The 23,280-nt window shown below is 41.6% G+C and overlaps 1 protein-coding gene across 2 annotated transcripts in view; it reads right to left on the bottom strand.

Moving 5' to 3' along the window:
* The window catches only part of atp1a2a (ATPase Na+/K+ transporting subunit alpha 2a), a 50,970-nt gene extending 29,478 nt beyond the window's left edge, over positions 1-21,492 (bottom strand). Inside the window, exons 1-10 of one of the 2 annotated variants that reach the window (XM_074652143.1) lie at positions 21,355-21,492; positions 18,044-18,115; positions 16,551-16,610; positions 15,567-15,770; positions 10,846-10,959; positions 10,234-10,368; positions 8,471-8,588; positions 6,721-6,989; positions 3,543-3,741; positions 2,370-2,479 (exon numbers count right to left, since the gene is read on the bottom strand). In XM_074652143.1, the coding sequence (XP_074508244.1) occupies positions 2,370-2,479; positions 3,543-3,741; positions 6,721-6,989; positions 8,471-8,588; positions 10,234-10,368; positions 10,846-10,959; positions 15,567-15,770; positions 16,551-16,610; positions 18,044-18,115; positions 21,355-21,387 (1,314 nt within the window). In that variant the 5' untranslated portion in view covers positions 21,388-21,492. Of the gene's footprint in view, positions 1-2,369; positions 2,480-3,542; positions 3,742-6,720; positions 6,990-8,470; positions 8,589-10,233; positions 10,369-10,845; positions 10,960-15,566; positions 15,771-16,550; positions 16,611-18,043; positions 18,116-19,033; positions 19,159-21,354 lie in introns of those variants that run through there. The other variant, XM_074652144.1, reaches the window with a different exon arrangement.
* Positions 21,493-23,280: the final 1,788 nt, after the last annotated feature.

Consider the following 23,280-nt stretch of genomic DNA (forward strand, 5'->3'; position numbering starts at 1 on the left):
GCTGTCCCTTTCACACAGATATCGGCTCGGCTCTGTGACTACCTCCGCTGCCAGCTCAGCGGCAGAACAACTCTATCCCCCCAGTCCGCCTCCGTACCTTTCGTAAAGAACAGCGAGGCGGAATAACGGCGAAACACTCCCGCCTTGAACAGGCAGTATGAAAGGGGTTTTAGATATGCTCTGAATTTGGAATTTAGCACCTTTAAAGTGGTGTGCAGAAAGAAGCCTTATACTGACACTGAGTGCATAAATTTGAATGTATACTACTTGCACACGTGTCTATCCACACAATAAATTACACACTGTGACAGTGAAGAGGCCTATTTTACAAGGCTCAGAATTGAATTATCCCCTGTTTGGATGCACATCGCTTCATATTTGTTTTTGTGTTTTTGCAGGTTTACCTGCTTCAACATGGGCGACAGTTTCTTGTGTGGTGCTTGAATCATTTAGGGAAAAAGTGATCTTCTGATAACCTGTAAAATGCTCCTTGATAAAAAATTCCATGATGATCCCTGAAAAATTCATCCCACTCCTGGAGCCAATTTGTTAAAATCCACGCTGAGCTGATTGACCTGACGGCCATTATACCAACAGGGGCCGAACCAAGACAAGAGATTTCTCTTTAGTCCTGTTTATTCATTCATGAACAGCCGCGAAACAAGGACACGCGCTCTGCAAGATTTGTCCTTGTTTGTGCCTTTTCATGAATGAATAAACAGATCAAGGAAATTCCATTTCTTTGTTTTCCCGGGTGCGGATATGGACTTGTTGTTGTAATGGTAGTGGAGCCTGCATGGGCCTATACTACTCTGTTTGAGTGCTGTCTGGAGATATGGCTGTTACTTAATGCAGAGAGAACGCCCGGGCACCTCGAGGGGCAGAGGGGCTGCAGCGGCAGCGTCGGCTCTCACCGGAGTCAAGAAGCTGTAATCTGTGTCGCTGAGAGCCACACAGAGAATTTCTTCAGGTCAATGTAGCACAGGTTGGAGGACGGCGGTTGGTAGAATGCTGGGATATTATTGACTTACCCACCCAGCGGTGTGTGTTTGTGTATCAGTGTGAGGGAGTTATTTCCAGGGGTGCATTGGATTATTTTGTGTGTGTGTTTGTATGAGAGGGAAGCTAAGCGTGTAAGCCAGTGTATGTGTGTAGTGCATCTGTGTCAAGTCGTATTGACGAATCATTTTTATGGGTTGTTTTTCTCCTTGTAGGTGCTATGTGGGCGAGGCTTGGCTAGCCCCAGAAGAGAATGCAAAGTACATTTACTCAAGTACTGTACTTGTATACAATTTTAAAGTACCTAAACTTTACCTGAGTATATCCATAAATGTACATTTTGCTGATCATTTATAAAATATGATGTACTGCAAACCAACTGTTTTATTTACTAGTTGTTATATACCCAACAGCAGTGGTAAGTACATTTATTAAAGTGCTGTATTTTCATAAAGATTATAAATATATTATATAGCTATAAATATTTTATACCTATACTCCGCTATATTTCAGAGGGAAATATTGTACTTTTATGTACATTTATATGACAGCTATTAGTTACTTTTCAGATCAAGATGTTGAATGCAAACCCATATCACCAGCTTATATAATAAAACTCTAGATTTTTGCTAGCTTTAAGTCCAATTTCGCATTTCTACAAACATTTACTTACAGTATAATGGAGTATTTTTACATTGTAATAATGCTACTTTACTTAAAGCTGCAATGAGGAACTTTTATTTTTGTGTTGATTTTGGCGGTCCCTGTGGACAAAAGTGGTAGTGTTTCCGAGCACCAGAGTCCCTTTAGAAAACCTCTCATTTTACTGCAGCAGGGTCTGACAGTCTGTCCCGCTCAGTCCTGCTTCTGGTTCTCCTGTGCCTCCCGGATCTGGGTTTGTCCACTACGGGCTGGTCGCTGCCGGAGGCCCCGCTGGAGTATGAGCTGAAGGAGTTTCTGGTGAACCTGCATGATTTTGTCTGATGGTCTTGTTTACTTACGTAGGTCATATAGAGGCATCAGTATTGAATTGGGAATTGTTTCATACCCAGTTAAACGTTCCTCACAGTAACTTTAAGTAAATGATCTGAATACCACCACTGCTTATTTCTGAGTGACAGCTCACCTGACACTGTCCTCATGTTGTTAACTTGCCCCTATCGGCAAACCATGTGTGCAAAATCCTGTCTTATGAATAATGTGCATACATTATTTGATCCAAATCTAAAAAAGGTGCTGCTTACAATGTCCTTAGATTAAACTAAACCTGTTATAACCCACTGCTTAAGAGAGTACGGATAATTCATGAGACTGGATCATCAATACAAAGGGTTGCTGTTGTAGTGTCTGTGTAGGGTGGAGGTTCATACCATCAGGATGGGGAAGCTCTCCTGTCCGGCCTTGAAATCAGCTCTGTTGCACAGGCCAGCAACGCAAGACAGAGCTGCCCAAGTAGCAGAGCTCTTGTCAAAACCCAAACCTGAGAGAATAGCAGAGGGAGCTGTGTTAGACTTTCTTTTTTTTTAAAGCAGGGGCTCATGCAGTATTTATGCTACTGACTTAACTCTCCATACACAGAGTAGCACTGGATATTGTAGCTAAATAACAGAATCAGGGTCAGCTAAGTTGAGCAATCACTTATTCCTTGACAGAAGAGATTTTGCAATTCCCCAGTCTGAAAAATGGCATTCATTTTTAAGTAGAAGGTCCCGAAAAATAAAAGCTGTTTGGAAATTTCGATCAAAATTTCATCCCTCCCACCCAATCTGAACTGAAAACGACCTTCGCTCCGCTGCGTTCATTTCTCATTTTAGCCCGGACTCTCTAGAGTGGTCACTGTCACTGTTATTGTGCAAACAGAATAGAATAGCATCATGCAACATACAGTAAGTACACAGTGGCAAACTGCGGCTGGAGTTGTTGAATTTGACAAAGTGAGGTGCGAAAGGCTCCAAAACTTGCAACAGCTGCAAAAAAAATTGTCTGTACTCGTGAAAAATTAATACACTGTGTGTTTTTTTGCTCAAGCACTTGCACTGTTTCAGCTGTGAGGCCTTTAGTCAGCACTGCTAGCTGTTCATTGTATGATTGCACAAATCACCTGACTCAATACTCATTGGTATGCATATAGTAGAACACCTGTTTTTTACTTCCAAACCTTTTGGTAACTGCTAAAAGCTTCTTTGAAATTTGGCTCAGTTTGTAGCTGTTGGTAGGAGACAGGAATCCGATTGGTTCTGCAGCAGCAGTCTTGCCGAGGAACTCTGGCAAAAAGACATGTTTGTAGCTGATGGTTGTTCCGCCCACACTGCATACCGCTGCTCAATTAATCCAAGCGGTAGTGCAAACAGCAATGTCGGCTGGCGGTGTGAACATTGGACAGATGAATTTCGGCAGGTGGTCACACTCCCCCCCTGTATTCCCACACACTCTCTATCTCCCCTTTTTATTTATTTAGCCTTTCCATCTTTCCCCCCAAAGCTCTCTCTTTCCACTCCTCCTCCTCCCTTCTTTTCATCTCTCCCCCTTCCTCTCTGTCTTACCGGTCTGGTCCTCGGTGGTGTCCGCCTCGTGGATCTGGTTGTCGAACCACATGTGGGCCACGGTCATGCGGTTCTGGGTCAGCGTGCCCGTCTTGTCGGAGCAGATGGTGGAGGTGGAGCCGAGAGTCTCTACGGCCTCCAGGTTCTTCACCAGACAGTTCTTCTTCGCCATTCGCTTGGCAGTGAGAGTCAGACACACCTGGGAGGACGGTGGGAGGTGAGGCGGGGGGGGGGGAGAAAGAGTAGGGAGGGAGGGAATAAGAGTAGGGAGGAATGAGGAGAGGAGGCGAGGATGGATGATTGTTAGTCAACAAGGGGGAGATAGCATGTGTACGCAGCGGTGCGTTCAAGTGTTTGTGCATGTGAAACCACGCGTGGTCCAGGTGCCTTACAGCGTTGAGTGTGTATGTTAGTGTGTGTGCATATGTGTCTGTATGCATGTGTCTGGTTGGCTGGTTAACAGCAGGTGCACGGGGACAGAAAAATACAACGAATAGACACATTCCATATGTTGCAAGAGACACATCAACGCACATTAATTCAAGCTGACCACATTACTCACAGAGCATCAAATGCAGCACAAACATTTCCACACGCAACTCGTGGTGTGTTTAAAGCGAACGCGACTAAAGAAACCAGTCACCGGGAGTTAATTTATTTCTGTGTGACCAGTGAAATGTCGACTGATGGCATTTCAAATGCCAGCTGGCATCCACCTCAGTTCATACTTTGTTTATTGTTGCAGAAAAAGTTCGATTCACTTCAACATTTTGAGCAACTCCAACATTCAGTAATAAATCACCTGCCGCTGCGTTCTGTAGTATCATCATAGCTAAAGCTAACATTCACTGAGGGTAAATTAGTGTTAGGAAAAGCAAAGGCATAACTAATAACATTGATGATGGCTCCGTTCCATTTAGGTGTGCCAGTAAACCATGACAGTGAGCCAGCAGGCACAACATGAGGGCCCTAGAACTGGCACGTTCAGTGCTGCAATAATCAATATTTTGATGTTAACAATGGATCAAATTACTGCATGTAATGAGAAAACTGCTGCTCAAGATGACAAACCCGTGCAGAATTAACACCCAACTCTGCATTTAGCCCCCCCCCCTTAGTTCTGCAGAGCTTTTAAGCCTCTTTTAGCTCATTACTTTGCTTTTCAGGCCCACAAACTCCAGTCTCATCAAAACCATTTCCAGCAGCCTCAGACAGCTATTTTCAGCAAACAAACCCATTAACCCAATGTACACTAAATGCTCAGCACCAAACAGCAGACAGACAGTTTGCAACAAGCTGGTGAAGAAAGTCATGCATCAAGCAGCCAAAAAGATGTTTTCTCTCAAGAGTTGGTAAAGCCCAAAACAGAGCAAAAAGGAGAAAAAGGACTCATAATGAATGATGATGTTGCTCCGTGCCTGCAGGATGTGTAAATATGCAATTGTTTCCCAATATGTTCACCATAACTTTAAAAAGGTATATCAGATATTGTATTTTCAGGTTGTTACTGCCCCCAAATGACCAAAAACCAGCAGGTCATTAAATGTGCATCATCAGAGCCCCATAGATGTGGGTCAGTGGGGACCTGCCACACCTAATAGTGGGTTTCGCTTTCACTTTTGAAACAAAGTTATTTTTAAGCCAAAATATAATGTTGTCCCCTAAACTTAACCAAGTGATTTTGTTGCCTAAACCTAAAGAAGATATTTTTTGTGTTCAAAATGTAACGTTTCATGCAGTTTTAGAACGTGTTGCTTCTAAGTTTTGCTTTCACTTTTACGATGTAGTAGGCGTAGCAGGGACCTACTGACCCACATTTATGGCCCTGTTCAGACCTGGCATTAACATGCGTCCTGGGTGATCCGATCACAGTTTTGGACAGTTTTAAATACATCTATTCACACCTGGCATCAGAATGCGTCTCCAGTGACCACTTGTGATCCAATCTTACTTCCCCGCTCTAAATGCAAATACACATGTAAACACATGGCTAATACAGCACGTTTCGACGTAAGATTACAGGAATGTCTGTAGTAATATCCTACATATTAGTGAATTTTTATTAACATCAAATTATAAGGTTAGGCTGGCTATTGTCTACCAGCGGTCCCCGGGGACCCCCGTGCTGCTGACACCGCCACTTTTGCCAGGCAACAGTTGCGTACAGAGCTTCAGAGCTGGAGATGAGAGCAGGCGAGCAGGTGTCAGCTCTGTGCAGAGCAGCAGAACAAAAACACCGACACATCACCGACAGTCTGATAATAATGCACTTTGCGTGCCTAGTCTGATAGTCTGTAGATTATGTAGCCTATAGATAAGATATATTTTAAGGAAATACAGTTGTGCCGACAGAATATGGAGCACAGAGGCTGTTTCCATGTCGCGAGCCAGTCGAGTGCTCTATTCTAGAGCTGTCTATTCACCTGAGGAGCGCAGAAACCCGCGGATCCCAGCGGGACATCAGTAGAGTAGGCGGTTCTTAATGTGGTCCAGGACACATTTGCGTACACACTGCTAAAAGAATGTGGCCATATGTGGCCCAGACCACCTCTGAATGTGGTCCAAAAGATCCGATCTCAATGCGTCCTCAATGCGTCCTCAATGCGTCTTGAGTGCGTTCACATCTGTACTTAGAGCGGTCCACTTGTGATCCGATCACCAAGGATGCATGTTAATGCCAGGTCTGAACAGGGCCTATGATGCTCATAGTCAGTGATAACTCACATTTAATGGCCTGATAACAGTCAAATCAAGTGAAAAAACAATGAATACAGCTTTAAATTGAGTGCAACTGTTAGTTGCTATTAGTTACATGTCTCATTACTATACCTAATTTTAGCTTATTTTGAAAAATGTCACTGTCAAAGTAAAAATCTAATTAGAAAAATAAAACAAATCATGTAAGTAAAAATTACCATTTGCAACACAAACCATTGTTAACCTTTGATTGTTTGTGTACAGCTGCCAGTTTTTGGTTCTGCTCACTATTCCCAGAAGCATCTTCTGTCTTGTCCTTGCTACAAGGGGACCTTGTTTATTGTGAACTGAAGTGCTCCTTTGATCTGCTCCTTTATAAAGAGATCTTTTTTTGTTGGAAATCAGTAAAGGCTTCAGACGATGAGCCTCTCTCATGAAAAAGAGGAACACTCCCCCACACACACACACACACAACACTCACAGTGACAGTAGCCAGCAGTCCCTCGGGCACGTTCGCCACGATGATGCCGATGAGGAAGATGACGGCCTCCAGCCAGGTGTAGCCCAGGCAGATTGACAGGATGAAGAAGCTCACGCCCAGGAAGACAGCCACACCCGTGATCAAGTGGATGAAATGTTCAATCTCTATGTTGATGGGCGTACGACGGACTTCAAGCTCTGACGCCAGCGTGGCGATGCGACCCATCACCGTTCGGTCCCCAGTGCATATCACCACGCCCCGGAGCGTACCTGGGAGGGAGCGGTGATTCACTGTTAGTCTCTCTGGACAGAAGCATCAGTTAGACACTTACATTTTTATTTTTCACCACCAGTTTGTCACAGTAGGTAGTCAAGTACATGTCAGATTTTTTCAAATGGTGTCTATTTTATTTTGTTGAGGAGAGCTCTTTAAACAAATGTCCAGCCCTCAGCTGGCTGATAGGAAAGGCGATGGGCTGGATAAAGACTAGTGATGGATGGAGGAGAATTACAGCTGTTGGCCAGTGATTGATGGTTCAGCACATGCCGGATTGAGTGAGTGAGGAGAGCCTGAATCACGTAAAATACAAATAATGTGATCCACAGGCCTCAGCAGTTTTTACAGGGACTATTTTCTCCGTCGAAAGCAAGAAAGAGATCTGGATTAAACATAGAAACAGGGGGGCATTGTTTCTGGAAAGAGAATGCTGCTACTGATTTTTTTTCTTTTCTACTGCTGTGAGCACCACAAACAAAATTTAATTCATCTTCATTGTATTAGGGAGGAAGCAGAAATCTCAGCGAAAGATATCTTAAAACATGGAAACATAAAACTAGAACTATCTGCTATCACTACAGAGAAAAGATGGTGCTTTTATATCCTTTAACACAACCCACACAGAGGGAGCAAAATTGAGTAAAAGAATATAAAACAGCAGACTAAATATAGCTCTCTACATAAAGTTTTCATTACTGATTCAGGTATTGATTTTTTTTTAATAAAGCTGGCGTATACACTAAAGTTATCTATATCAAATGTTGGTATTATGTTTATTTAGAGATAGGATGCAATTAAATTCTGAATCTCAGATATTAAGTCAACACAGACAATAAGTTGTTAAAGTGTTCAGAAAAAAAATTGACATTTCAATTTCTATAATCCCTTGACGGCTGGGCAAACTCCATCTAGTGATAAAGATCATGTGATATGATTGAAAGCTTCTGAACAGCTACTAAAGGGATCCTGTGGTGGGATTGTTTTCTGACACTGTTCCAAGGGTGAAGAATGAACTTTGAACCTCAGCTAAATCATTGGTTGACAAATGATGGCCATATATTCTAAGTATTATTAGACTTAAAACATTTTTTTTTTTCCCAAAATGAATGTACTGTACTCTGGAGACAAACTTTAAACTCAACCTACATTAGAATTTAGATGTAGAGATTGATGAAGTTCCAGATTCTAATATGAAAATCCCATTGAGATGCTTCTTGCATCCCCGTTTGATGATTGATGGCAACTGAAATACCGACTTAAATCTCCATTGGTTGAATCTCAGAAGGAAACACTCATTAATAATCATAATGCATTCCAAATTCAATAACTACACACGGATGGAGGGACGGCTGTTCTAATGAATGCACCAACATGGTTGAGCGGTACGGCAAAAACTCTGTTGATCTCCAGATGGCTACAAAAAAGACTTTTAGAGGCGATAAGAGACAATCTTGGCCAGATGTGGCCTACTGACCTTCCACACAGTTGGTGGAAAAGAAACAGATGTTGCGGGTCTCCAGAGGATTGTCGTGTGTGAACTCTGGGGAGCGAGTCTGAGGCTCCGATTCTCCCGTCAGAGATGAGTTGTCCACCTTCACAGGGATAGGGGAGAAAGGAGGAGAGAACGGTGTTACCCAGAGAGACTGGCAGAGAGTGAGCAGGTGGAAATGAGAACAGCAGCACATAACCGTTTTCTGGTTTAAGTGATTTTTCAAACGTTTCGCTACAGGTGAAAAAATTAATACAATTGATTACCACAGTCTTATTAGTCTAAACAAAATCCAGTGGGATAAAGTCAAGCTAAAAGGGTGACATTTTGAAGACTACAGCATCAATAAATACAAAAAGAAAAAACAAATTCTAAGTATGAAGCGAATTCTGCTTAATCAATTATTCGTTAAAAGGTGCTAGATGTAAGATCTGGCCAGAATTTTAGTTTTAAAAATGAACTCGCATTATCAACAGAATGTGAAGAGGTTACAGTGTTGACGTTATGTCAAAGACATCTATATATTATGTTGCAGATATATATCTACTGAAATGAGCATGCTAACCAGCTAGCCCCGGTCCGTCCTGTCTTGTAATACCACTTGTACCTCGAGAGGCGATAGTGAGTCACTGTATAGCATCCAGTCTGCCCTCAGTCCAACATGAGAGGATGAAGAAGTGGAGCTGCATAGGGTCCGTGTACATTTTGATTTGTTTATTATTAGATTAAATCAACTAATCCACTAATAATGTATCAGAAACAAGAAAAACTTGTGCTTTCGTTTCATACCCGTCAGCAGGGCCCCAACAGACCCCAAAGCGGGGAGGACGAAAGGAAATACAAGTTGTTTTATCGTCTCTTCCACTTTGGATTTAATCCAATAAACAAACTATGAAAGTGGACCGTACAGCCCCCGGTTAGTGGCACAGTAAACAGAAAGATGGCTAACGTAAACTATAGGCCGACGCCACATGTGAAGATTATAAGAAAGCGGTGTTATTTTGATCGGCTCTCAGTGTTTCAGCAGTTTGGTTGAATTTTGTGTATTCTTGCCCAGTTGTTAGTTAGTAGTTGCCTTTTTTTTTAAATAATTGATGACTGTAAATTTAGATCATAAGGACCCAGTAGTAGAAGTGAAATGCTGCCCCCAATTTGTTTGGAGCGTGTGGACAAATCATACACATTGCACCTTTAAATCCCAAATTAAAAGTAGACAACTAGCCACTCAAAAATCGCACTGGGTGAATATGTGGTGGTCTGGAGGGAAACCACACTCATATTGCACAAAATGAATGCGTTTTCAAGGTGATGTAAATGCATGTCATAAGATGTTATACAGCAGTTCTGCAATGTGTTTAATGTGTGTGTGTGTCTGACTAAAATGTTGCTTGTTGGCAGCAAGAAAAGCCACCTTGAGGTTGACATTTTGGGTTTGGAGTGAAATATCTCAGCAAGTGTTGGGTGGATTGCCATGAAATTTGGCAAGGATATTCAAAGTCCCCAGAGGATTATAATCCTAATAATTTTGTTGAGTCCAATGACATTCCCATCAGCCTCAGCTGTACTTTGTTTTTGTGCTAATTAGCAAATGTTCGCATGCCATCACACTGACTTGAAAATGCTAAATTGATTCAAATGAAAGTATTGAAAGAAAGAGTAGAGTAGCAAGACCAAAGTCAGCTGAGCAACTGTAATCCCACTGAGACCCCCAGGCTCCCCGGGGCTGAGCCCATGCACCCCTCCCCTACCTTGCACCCGCTGGAGGAGATCACTCGAAGGTCAGCTGGGGTGCGGTCTCCCCCTTTGATCTCCACCAGATCTCCCTGCACCACAAACTCAGCATTGATCTGCATCTTCTCCCCCTCCCGGATCACCAACGCTTGCTGGCATGGAGAAAAAGGAAGAGAGAAAGGCGAGAAGGGAGCGGGTTAGTGAGGAGGAGAGAGAGAGAGAGAAAGAGAGAGTTTGGGAACAGAGAGAGGATTTAGTCAGAGGAAGAAGAGCGATAAAAAAAAATAGTGTAGCCAGAGGGTGTAGAGGTATGTGAAAGGGAGAGATAGAGAGAGGAAAAGGGAAAAGAGAGAGAGAAAAGACAGGTAGTGGAAAAGGAGACAAGGAGGCGGTGAAAAGGGGCCTAAATAGATTAAAGAATTAGGCAATCGAAGTGCTAGAGGTGGATAACGGGAGGGGAGTTTTTATACAAACACACTCACAATCCGAAGTTGGCTCAAACATTTATTCTTCCTTTGTGCAAGCTTATTAGGTTTCCACTCAAGTGAGTGTGTAAGCCCTACTTGAGGGACGGCTTATTGATTCAGAAAGCTGTGAGACTACACCAAACACCAAACGCGTCAACTTACCTGTGGCACCATTTTCTTGAAGGAGTCCATGATTCGGGAGCTCTTGGCCTCTTGGGAGTAGGAGAAACAGCCGGTGATGATGACCACGGCTGCCAGCACCACGCCCAGATACAACTGCAAATGGGGAAGCAAACCCAAGCCACAGGAGGAGTCGGTGTCATTGCTATCGACTTAGTTTGGTTAATGTAAGGCATGTTTAAGCGTAGGAAAAGGGGATTTGCGAAACCTGGAAACGGTTTTAAAACAGCAAAACCTTAAATGCAAAGTGCAAGAGAGGAGCTGAGAGCGAGAAAACCTGGGGAAGCTCTCAGTCTTAGTGGAAGATTTAAAAGTGAAGCAGCCCTAGAGCTGAATTCTTGTGTACTATTCTTGTCATCTTGGACGGTTCGTTCAATGTAAGTCCAAGTGAACATCTGTCTACCCAAACCCAGAAAACTGGAGACTCTGATCTGCGAGGCCACCGAGAGATACGTTCTGAGCCGAGCTGTAGACTCGTGGTTGTGTGAAAGCAGGGAAAATGTATTCTGGTGTTTACTTTTTCTGTGAATATTTTCAATTTTACCAGTTTCAGCTCGCACTGATGCAAACAAGACAGCCAGGCACTTTGGATGAAAGCATCTGCCAGCTGGTGTACTGTACTGTATGTCCTGGACTCCTGGAAAATGGAATCCTTAAAACCTTGAAAAGTTTCCCTTTTGGAAGGTGCTGTTTTCATTTGACAGCGACAACAGTCTGTTTTGTCAGTGTTTACAATGTTTGCCTCCAATTCAGCGTTCAGTTTGCATCTCCTGGTTTTGTCTACACGTGTTTTTTTGAAGATTTAAAGCTCTGCTCTTTTGCCTCTTCTCGCTTCGTGAAACACTTGTTCATGTTCATCAGCTGTGTAGAACTGTAGGGGCAACATTTGTCCACGCAGGTGACACAATTGAATCGACTAGAGTTTAAAGGATTTAAAGAATCAATTCTTCATTTCCAGATTGCAAACATGAATTTTAAAATATGGCAGTATAAATTGTGCAAATTCACTAGCGCTTTCAGAAGCCTGGGGATGCTAAAACGTTTTTTTCAAACCAAAGAAGACAATGAGCTCAATAAATCCATCAAAATAATGTGTAAAATTAAGTTCAACAGCGACATGTGTAGTCCTGTTAGGGTGGATTTTCATCTTAAATAACTGCTTGTACATTATGCAAAGGCTCAAAGTGCCAAATCTGCAGGCAGTCGGGGCTTTTGAAGTAGCAGAGCATCCAGCTGTGCATACTCTGCACTGAATGTGGAGATTAAACAGGGGAGATTAAGGTTATCACATGTTCATGTGCGTGTCTATCTACTGTATGTTACTGTACAGTATATTATGCAAGGGTTTAAAGCTGTCTGGGGTTTGGATGAGCGCTGAATGATGATTGCGTAATGATTCAGAGCCATAAAGTGCAGTATGGATGGCTGCTTGGCTCCATTTGAACAGCGGGAGGTCTCTGTATTTATCCTTGCTAATGCCAGGGCCGATGCCTGTGTCAGCGGTTGGTTTTACGTCACACTCTCTGAAGAGGGGTGGGGGGGGGGGTCAGGGTGTGTAATAATGTGTTTTTAAGTAGGGTTATTTTCTTCCTTTTCTATTTTAATGCCCTTACATTTTTAAGTTCCTTTTTCCCCGTCTGGCTCTACTCTATTTCCTTCAGTGAACGATGGCTCTGTGTCGGTTCATGTGACCTAATTGCGTTGCCATTTTGGCAAGGACTCTCGGGAAGGAGATTTAGATCTCAAGAGGCCGTCCTGCTAAAGTAAAGGTTGTATTAAAAGATCTCCCCACAAGAAAAAGAAGGTAAGGAAAATCCACCAAAATCCACCAAAGTATTCTTACACATTCTGAACTCTTAACCTTTAAGGTTAAGATTAAAGTTAGGTTTGGTTTTCATTAGGGCTGTCAAAATTAACGCGATAACGTGTCATTTTTTTAACGCATTAACGCAACCTTTTTTTATTTTTAGATCATAGCGGGCTCAGTTTTAAAGCTAGAGTAAAGATACTGGCATCATATGAATCTACAAAAACCTAAGGAATCCATTGGTACCAACCACCTCATACTAGCTTGTCGAGAAGGAGGCTAAATAACGCTCCAAACTTGCGGTAAAGTTTGGCGAGGAAAAGGGGTCTCTTGACCTCTGACCTCAAGATATGTGAATGAAAATGGGTTCTATGGGTACCCACGAGTCTCCCCTTTACAGACATGCCCACTTTATGAGAATCACATGCAGTTTGAGGGCAAGTCATAGTCAAGTCAGCACACTGACACACTGACAGCTGTTGTTGCCTGTTGGGCTGCAGTTTGCATGTTATGATTTGAGCATATTTTTTTATACTAAATGCAGTACCTGTGAGGGTTTTGACAATATTTGTCATTGTTTTGCGTTGTTAATTGACTACAAATAATAAATATATACATACATTTGCATAAAACAGCATATTTGTCCACTTCCATGTTGATAAAGAGTATCCAATCCTTGACCCCCTTTAAGGTACATTTTGAACAGATAAAAATGTGCAATTAATTGCGATTAACTATGGACAATCACATGATTAATTGCGATTCAATATTTTCATTGATTGACAGTCCTAGTTTAAAGGGTAACTTTGGTATTTTTCAAACTTGTTTTCCCATGTTTTTGTGTTTAAGTGACTAATAGGGACAATAATCTTTGAAATTGTAGTATTGAGCGAGAACACTGCAGATGGCAGACGCTAAACAGGCTGCAATGTAATCACTCGGGCAATTCCTCACCGTCAGTGTACTTCCACTAAAAGTGCTTGTTTTTGCTACTGATAGGCTCAAATTGTTATTATTAGTGTCTGACAACATTATGGAAAGAATCCTACAGAGGAATAAAACCTGTTTCTTACACTTCGCTTGATGTGGTCTGTTTGTTATTGTGCGTCTCCCTCAAGGAGAAGTCTTGTTCTGTAATCTCGCATCACATCCGCAACAAAATCATCTAAATATCCAACCATGACATTGAAAATCTTTTAGAAAACACCAAGCTACACTTTATGTACTGCAATGCAACAAAGCAGAAGTTACCCTTGAGGTTAGTGCATGTATATGTATAAGTATGTAAGAGTGTCTTCAAAATGTGTATCTTTATATGTGTAGAGTTTGAAATAACTTGATATTACCATCTCTTGATTTTCAGTGGAATTATGATATTATCTTGGATGATCATATTGAGTTATCATTTGACAAAATTCTGTCCAAATTAATGACTCCACAGAAGGTCTAATTAAAACAAATGAGTCATTTAAGATGTGTTTAACTTAGAAGATTCATCTCTCTCAGAAGCCAATATTACACAGGCTGCATTATTCACCCTTATTGAGAGGCACGCTGGGCTGAAACTCTCCTCAGTCTATTAAATGTAATCCAGAAATTGGTACATGTGCACAGGGGAGTTCTCACCCCTTCACTGGATATTAGCAGGCAGCTTAGGTGGACAGTGCAGTCAAATTAACTAATTAGAATACACATGCAGCAAGAGAGATCCTTCAATTTTGGGTTTCTAAAGATGCTACTTCAGCAGGAGATAGCTTTGGAGAAACTGATCTACACTCTAAATGACAATATGGAGAGATTAATCAAGATAAGCCAACCAGTCAGAGAAGTGGGCTCCTCTGAGCCAAACTAACAACCCTGAAACTGACAACGGCTGACTTCAGTCACTTGAATCAGTAACTTGATTCGGAGCCTCAATAAAAGGATGGATAAAAAGGGATTTGTTTTGCACGTGTGAAGAGTTTTGTTTGATGTAACGCAGAACATTAGAACACAGGGCATTGCATTTAAACATGGATTCAATCATGTTGCATATATTTACCACATCGTGATTTATGTTTTTGATTTTGAAAACATTAGGGATGCACCGATACCAGATCGGATATCGGGCCGATACTGACTCAAATAGCTGGAAGGGGAACAAGTGACAATGGGGCCGATCTATTCAATTCAATTCTATGTTTATATACTATATACATTATATACTGGAATTTGAAAAGCTGTTTTGACCAATTTTTTGCTGCATTAAAAAGGTTTACACTTGAATTGTAATTAATAAATAATTCCTGTTAATTTTGAAGATTTTTTTACACAGTTTTTAGTGTACGATTTATTATTTTAATAATAAATAACAATTCTCTACATTTACATGTATGTATGTATTTGTTATATTTTGCTTTACAAAGTTAATAAAGTAACGTTTAAGCCAGACCTGATGTTGCCTTACACATAAATGAATCATCCCAGTCACTTCCTCACAGTGAGGCATACAGCTTATTAATCAAACACTGGTATTTGATCGGTACTTGGTATCGGCCGATACCTAAAGCCCAGGTAGCTGTATCAGTATCGGGACTTGAAAAGTCACATCGGTGCATTCTTTGAAAATGTATTGTTGTTAATAATGTAATAATGAAATTTGACCACTTCTGAAGACGATTTAGGGTTAAGATTTGAGTTTAGGTTAGGGTGTGCATATGTATGTAAAACTCTATCTTGAAAATACAGATAAATAGGTGCATACTGGTGGAATTGTATGTGTTTGCCCAGTCTGTCTTCATTTACCTGTATCATATCTGTAGCTGTCTTTGTGTACCTGCATCTCTCCCTGTGCGTGATTAATATGTAAGGTGCGTGCTCGTACATGTGCGTGCATGTTTTACAAGCAGTTTCTCACATTGTCATTGGGCGCCTCGTCCTCTGTGGCCACCTGGATGGTGTAGGCCAGGAAACAGAGGATGGCACCGATCCAGAGCAGGATGGAGAAGCCGCCGAACAGCTGACGGCAGAACTTGATCCACTCGGGGGTGGTGGGGGGAGGGGTCAGGGCGTTTGGACCGTCCCTGGCCAGAATCTCCAAAGCTCTGGCGCTGGTGAGGCCCTGAGGGAGAGCAATTTTTAGGAATGAATGTCTTTTCTGCATTCTCTGGGAATCTTATTACAACACAATGACCCCATTTTCACCGCGGCTTAAAAAGCAATTTTACTGCTGCAGTTGCAGAACATCAAGTATTCCTGCCCGGCCTATTTAACACCACAAGTATAATAAACTGGGTGACTCTACTCATCAAGGGTTCGAGGCCGTAAAACTGTTGGATGGAACTTTATTGGAAAAATGTTTCATGATTTTATGCTTAATAGCGTCAAGTTCTGTATTAAAGAAAATCCATGTAAGTACCTGAATTACTATAAATTATACTGGAAAAACACACAAATCTTTCAAGCTTGAGCAGGTTTTTGACATTTATACAGCTTGTGATATTTTTAAAAGCCCCCCAGCTTCTATTTTTTTTTTTTTTTTTTTTCAAATACTAATCTCAAAACGATAAAATCAGTTTCACTTCACCTGCAATGTCAAACTTAAGGTAAGGAGCAAATGTGTTTACAGCATAAAAAACGTATCTGTCTGTGTATGGGATTGTAGGAGTTGTTGCGTCAAAGTTTGTGTGTGTGTGTGATTGAGGGATTAAAGATGAATGAGGCTCAAGGTGAGCTGGGGATGCTGCGGTGGATCTAACTTGACCAAAGTAATGTTTGGTCTCAGTTTGGATGTTGCTTACCGGTACAGGCAGGCAGAGATTACGTCTCTGCGGGGGATATTACAGCAACTCTTTGTCGTGTGTGCAAGTGTGCATGTGTAAATGAGACTGTGTGCCGTTACCCGCGTGAGGTCCACTCCATAGCGTTTCCCCAGATCATCCAGAGATATTTTATGGTCGTCCTGCAGGGATAAAATGTTCCTTTTTTATTTGTGCTTCGGGGGAGCAGACACAGTAAACAAAATCAGTGTAATGTTAATTGGCCAGTAAAATGATTTCTAAGTGAAATAGTCTTTGACATCATAAATGGGGAAACTACATATTACTTTACAGCAATACATTCTACTATGTGAACTGAGGCAGAATGGCTGCAGCTGTAAAGGGAATTTTAATAACCGACCGGGGTCAAAGAGATCGTGAGGGCGTAGCACTGATGCATCTTACTGAAAAAATACTTTATTCTCTGTTTCTGACATGGATCCAGGGGGGTTTATATATATATATGATTCATTCCCCATGTCAGATCAAAGAGGTCAAACAGTGATGTCCACTCCCACTGCATCTCCAAGTAGGGCTGAACTAGAGGTGAGCAAACTGTCTGTTCTCCCGTAGTAAAAAATGTGACCCCTTGAAAACTGTAAAACACTTTTCAATATGTTGAGAAAAGGAGTTCAGTAATGTATGTTTCTGGGTTCATTTCGTTGTTTGGTGGCATGTTTGTATTATTATTATTCCTGTCAACTTGCCAAATGTCACCTCAAGATATTTCCACTGTAGCTAAAATGGAGCTTGGTACAAAAAAAAAATTCCAGCTCCCAGCTGTCAGGATGGTGTCAGCTTCACGGATTGAAGGGCTACTTTCTTCACTCAACCATAAGGCGGGGAGAAATCCATCAATTTCTTCACCAACAGTATAAAACTCAGAGGACCACAATGAAATGTGGCTGCAAGTGATTTGGCCACAATCAACGCCATGCCCCACAGAACAGTTTGTTAGTTAAGCTTAATTTATAAGCCAATACACCCAATATTGATCAGCCATTGTCTGGGAATTCTGGTGGGAAAATGTAAGAAATCACTAACTGAAGAAGTACATGATGGAAGCAAAACACAACACTTAATCCCCAAAGTACTCTTAAGTGTTGACAGCATGCTTTTTTTCTTTAATCAGGCACGGGTCAACTTGATAGTTGACAAGCTTTATCAGAGACGGCGCGTGCGGCAAAATGTACCCCAGTTTTCATGGGCATCGCTTGGCTGCGTTTTGACAGCACCTCAAAGAGATGCAGCTCTGCACAAGACAAAAACTCTGCACTACGCTGCTGGTGGCCCACAAATTATTCAGCATCTTTCAAAGTACAAAGACGAGGAGCCAGAGGGTGGTAGAGCAGATAGGGGAGGACAGGCTGGCTTAGAACTCATCTACAACTGACTACACTAAGCAGGTTGGATTGCCTTTTTGTTTACGGGCCACTGTTTTCATTTAAAGCCTTGTTAAATAACCGGGTGTCTTTGGCGTAACCCAATTTGGGGCTCGTTTGGGAGCAGCAGCGAGGGAATCAATCACTGTGCAGAGTGAGTGTGGGTTGGAGCAGTGACAGCTTGTTTTTCTTACCAATGACACCTCCTTCTTCAGCTCATCCAAGTCCCTCTCCTTCTTCCTCTTCCCTCCCTTCTCGGCACCGCACTGGGGGGGTAAAAAGAGAGAGATTACCGTACATCGGGCCCATAGGCTATCATCCCAAACCTCCACAGGAAATAAGTCACATGCTTGTAGCCACATTGTGCCTATACCCATTTACATTCATAGCCACGTATTACAAGCTATCAGTGTGAGCACAATGGACTTGGTTCATTTCAATCTCCTGGCACTATTGGCAAACCATTCACTGAATGTGGAGGGGAAAATATTGGTTCACATAGTGGGAGTTCCTCATTTGTGCGAGCGAGAGAATGTGTGTGTGTGTCATGAACAGTTGGAAGAACGGTGCATCATGGAAATCATCTGCTGCTGTCAGTCTCCTCTTAGCAGCACGTGTGCATGTCAGCGATGGGGGGATACACGGAGAGACTGAGGGGAGAAGTGCAAGCGAGTGACATAGTGAAAAAGTAATCAAAAAGAGCCAAAGAGGGAGCACAGAGCCGGTGGAGTGCCTGAAATGTGTCTGGCATAGCAATTTCCCCCCACTGTGTGTGAGAGAGATTACTAGCCTGTCCTCCCATAAAGCTAAATGGAATGGGCCTGATGGAGAGAATAAAAACAAAATTACGTAATTACCCAAATAAACAGCAAGCCGGGAACAAAACTTATTGAGGAGAAAAGCTATCATCCTGAGATGTTACTGTCTTTAAAGAAAAAAAAAAGCAGCAGCATTGTGAGAAATCCAGCACCGCAGACGCGTTTAGAAATCTCAGTAGTTTTCCATGATGCATGTCCACGCCATATGCTGTTGCTGTATATAAGTCACAGTAGGAACACAGACTGAGTCATGTTCATCCATTCCGGTTACAACAGGAAGCAAAGTAATAATAAAACAAACTATTTCTGTAAGTTTTTTTTTTTTTTATATATATATATATATATATATAAATGTAGAGAACTTACCCCTCTGCCCATGCTGGATGTCCAGACGTCAGCAGGTTATAATGTGAAGGACAGCGCTCAGGGGCCCCCTGCCACAGCTGAGACCTTCCCGCCCCCCACGTGTGGAAGACATTGGTGGCTTTTTTTGGGCCTGGCACCCCCGCACCAAACATCCCATTCCCTCACTACATGCTCCCTCCTGTCAGGGTAACCTGAGCCATGCAACCCCCCCATCGTTCACTACTACACTCCTGTCCCAGGGCCTCTCTGCACCCAGGCACCCCCTCCACCACCGCCACCACCACCACCATACACACATTCTTAGTAGTGTAACGGACCGTAATTGATCCGTGATCCGTGATCCGTATGGACCCCCCCCCTCATGGTTCGCGCATGTGAACCGCGGATTAATTACACAGTTTAACCATCATAGAATGAAATCGGATGATATTCAGTAAAAAAATATGCGATCAGGAGATCAGCATTAATGCTTTCTAATCGCCGATCCCTGATGATGCTACATTGTGAACAACAAATCCGTGCTGAAATCAGCAGGAGGAGAGCTAGTTAACGATTGCAGCACCGGAACAGCTATTGTACTGAGGTTCCATTGAGTTACATTATGGTGCGTTATATGCTGTATTCAGTAAAAATTAATGAGTATTGGGTGAATTCTAACGTTATCATGTTCAAATGTAATCTTGTAAATGTAGTTTTATAGGCGAGAAACTTGAATAAAATCCACTTGTTTGACGGAGATTTTGTCACAGCACTATAAAATAGATAATAGAGAGGGAATTATGACCTGACTTCCGAAAACTAGCTCGTAGCATCATTAGATCTACTACTGCCAAGATTTTATTATCAATAAAAATACAATCTTTTATTTACTAACCATTTGAACTGAGTGTATTTATGCAAATAACCACTATAGATGACTATAAAAAAGTACAAGGATGACATTTAAATTTAAAAAACAACATTTAATTTTAAAAACGACAACAAAAACGATCTATATCGGCCGATATGGCTCATTGAACATCGGCAATCGGTATCTGCAGCAAATAAAACATGATCGGGGCATCTCTAAAAGTCATATTTGCTCCCGATCCGTGACTCAAAAGTGTGATACGATCCAAACCGTGAGTTTTGTAATCTGTTGCCCTCCTACATACCCTCACACAGAGGGTGTTTCTGTGTGTGTGTGGCTGCACCTGCTCAATATGTTCCCCACCCCCCCTCACAACACACACACATGGTTCCATGTAGAACAACAAGTCATCAATCACAGCTGTCAACACAACAAAGGAAACCTTGCACTCTACATAACATACAGTATTTATAACAAACGTGATAATGAGGGACCAGTATTGGCCCTCAAGTAATGAAAAGGAGGCAGAGCATCCAGCTGTTTCTGATTCTGAGCACATGTAGACTAAAATCCTCAAGTGTGTTTTTGCAAATAAATCCTGCCATAAACGGTTTAATCATTTGTTAATTGATCCTCAAAGATGAACTGTTTCTTCTTCTGTGACTTGGAGCCAGTACAAAGCTGCAGTTAGCTTAAAGTCCAACATATTTAGAGCATAAGGTGGGTCATCACACTGAGCGCACACAACAGATGCAGCGATGATCCCGTGTCAGATAGTACCAAATGTCTTCTCACAAGTTGCCAATTACTTTTTAGAGTGGATTTAACTTTTCCTACCATGCCTCTAATCTTGTATGAGATAATTTGATGTATGTATGAGCCACTGTAGTGTACTTCTTTTCAAGGTGGCCTCCTTTTTTCTCTCCCGCTGAATGTGTTTTTTTTCCAAGGATGTTTGCTTGCTAATTTCGCTGTCCTTATCACTAGAGTTTAGCATACGTCCTTGGTGAAAACAGTTTTTTCTTATTAGTTTCTTATTTCACAGAGATGTTTTAAAAAAAAAGTGTAATTTTAGCTATAACATGAACCAGAGAAGTAATTAAACGGGTCAATTTAAACCTCAAAGGGTCAAGAAGCAAGAGAATGAGAAAGATAAAACTATGTTAAGAACATAGTTAACTTATAGTAAGACGGTGTAACTTTTGAAAGAAGAAATAACCCAATTCTCCACTTAGAAACAAGCTTAAGTCATAAGCAATACAATACACCCTTACTCAATTCAATACACTTGCTGCTATACAGCCGTACAAAGTCTGGTGTAAAGTGTGATGTAGCTTATTGTGGCTAATGTAACTGACATCACTAGGCCACGTCTGTTTGCTAACGCCAGGACGCTTCACTAATTGTGCTACTCTTACAATACATTTTAACATTTTTATAGTTTTATTACGAAAGTCAATGTGCAACTTACTTTTCTTGGAATCTTGTAAAATTCAGTGTCCATATCCTGTAATTGCCACTTGAAGTAGCAGTGACAGCTGTTCAGCAAAAGCTAAAGACAGGTGTTACAGCAGAGAGTCAGCAACACATGGGGTCACCATCTGTCTCAGAAAATGTGACCCCACTGTACCTGTAAAATAAATGAGGCAAATGCATGACAGAAAGCACACAAAACTTAACTGTTAAAAATCATAAATGTATTTTAATTAGGGTTATCTATCGATTAAATTATTTAATCACAATTAATCACATGATTGTCCATAGTTAATTGCGATTAATCGCAAATTAACACATTTTTTACCTGTTCAAAATGTACCTTAAAGGGAGATTTGTTAAGTATTTAATATACATGGGAGTGGGCAAATATGCTTGCTTTAGCCTATGCAAATGTATGTATATGTTTATTATTGGAAATATATTAACAACACAAAACAATGACAAATATTGTTCAGAAACCCTCACAGGTACTGCATTTAGCAAAATATGCTCAAATCATAACATGGCAAACTGCAGCCCAACAGGCAACAACAGCTGTCAGTGTGTCAGTGCGCTGACTTGACTAAGACTGCATGTGATTATCATAAAGTTGGCATGTCTGTAAAGGGGAGACTCGTGGGTACCCATAGAACCCATTTTCATTCACATATCTTGAGGTCAGAGGTCAAGGGACCCTTTTGAAAATGGTCATGACATGGTTGCCAATGGATTCCTTAGGTTTTCTAGTTTCATATGATGCCACTATCTTCACTCTAGCTTTAAAGCCCGCTACAACCTACAAATCGCAAGTTGCGTTAATGCGCTAAACCCCCTGTGAAGCTCTGGCGATCCCCAGGTTGGGAACCAGTGACCTAGATCATCTGATCCGTTTCCTTTGATCTTCGTTGTCACAAAAATACTAGAAACAGCTATCAACATGTTGTTTAAATGCTCTGAGCAATAAAATACAACACATGTAGCGTCCATGTTGTTTCCACATTACGACCTAAAGCTCATGAACACACCAAAGTCGGAAGAACGACTTCCCAACTCGGAAAATGGGACTATCCGAGGAGCATGTGAATGCTCCAATGGACTCTAATTATCTCAGTTGTTTAATTTGTTCACACAGAAATGTAATTAAGACAATTTGTGGTTTTAGGTGGTTCTGTTTGAAGAGAGCCAGGCTAGCCGTTTCTCCCTGCTTTCAGTCTTTATGCTAAGCTAAGCTAATAGTCTCATTATTGCACACAGAGAGTGGTATCAATCTTCTCATCTAACTCTAAAGCAAATATGCACAGGTGCTATACTCACATAAATCCTACACATAGTAGCTTTAAAGCCCCTATGTGTAGGATTTGAACATGTCTGACTTTGGTGACGCCAAGCGGTAGCATCAAAAGAGACACCTTAGCACGCCATCAACCCCTCAGCCACTCATTCAAGTGCTGTAGCTGCACAGTTCAATGGTCACCAGTTAAAGACTGTGGTTGTACTGTGAGTGTAACTGTCTGAATATGAAGCAGAGCATTTCTGAAAAGGTTATGTATGCTCACTGAACCCAGCCCGCCCGTAAAGTCAGACAAAATTAAGCCTTTCTAAATTATACCTCATTTTGTTACCCTGTAAAATGGCAAAAGGTTGTAAATGGTCACTGAGCATTTATTTTAAGTTCATCATCATTACTTTTTGGTAGTTGGGTAACAAAGGGCATGGTCGGGTGAGACCATTTTACTCCTCACCTGCTGCTGCCATAAAGCAAATGTTTCAAAACCATATTCCTTTTTTGAATTTAAAAAGAAACCACCTGCGGTCATTGTTCAGCATCTGAAGCCTCCAGATTACCTTCCTGTATAATGTTCTTATTGTGTATGCAAATGTCTTTAGATAGCTAATAAGGCTAGTGCTATTCCGTAATGAG

The sequence above is a fragment of the Sebastes fasciatus genome, chromosome 11 (assembly GCF_043250625.1).
Source record: "Sebastes fasciatus isolate fSebFas1 chromosome 11, fSebFas1.pri, whole genome shotgun sequence".
NCBI lineage: Eukaryota > Metazoa > Chordata > Actinopteri > Perciformes > Sebastidae > Sebastes > Sebastes fasciatus.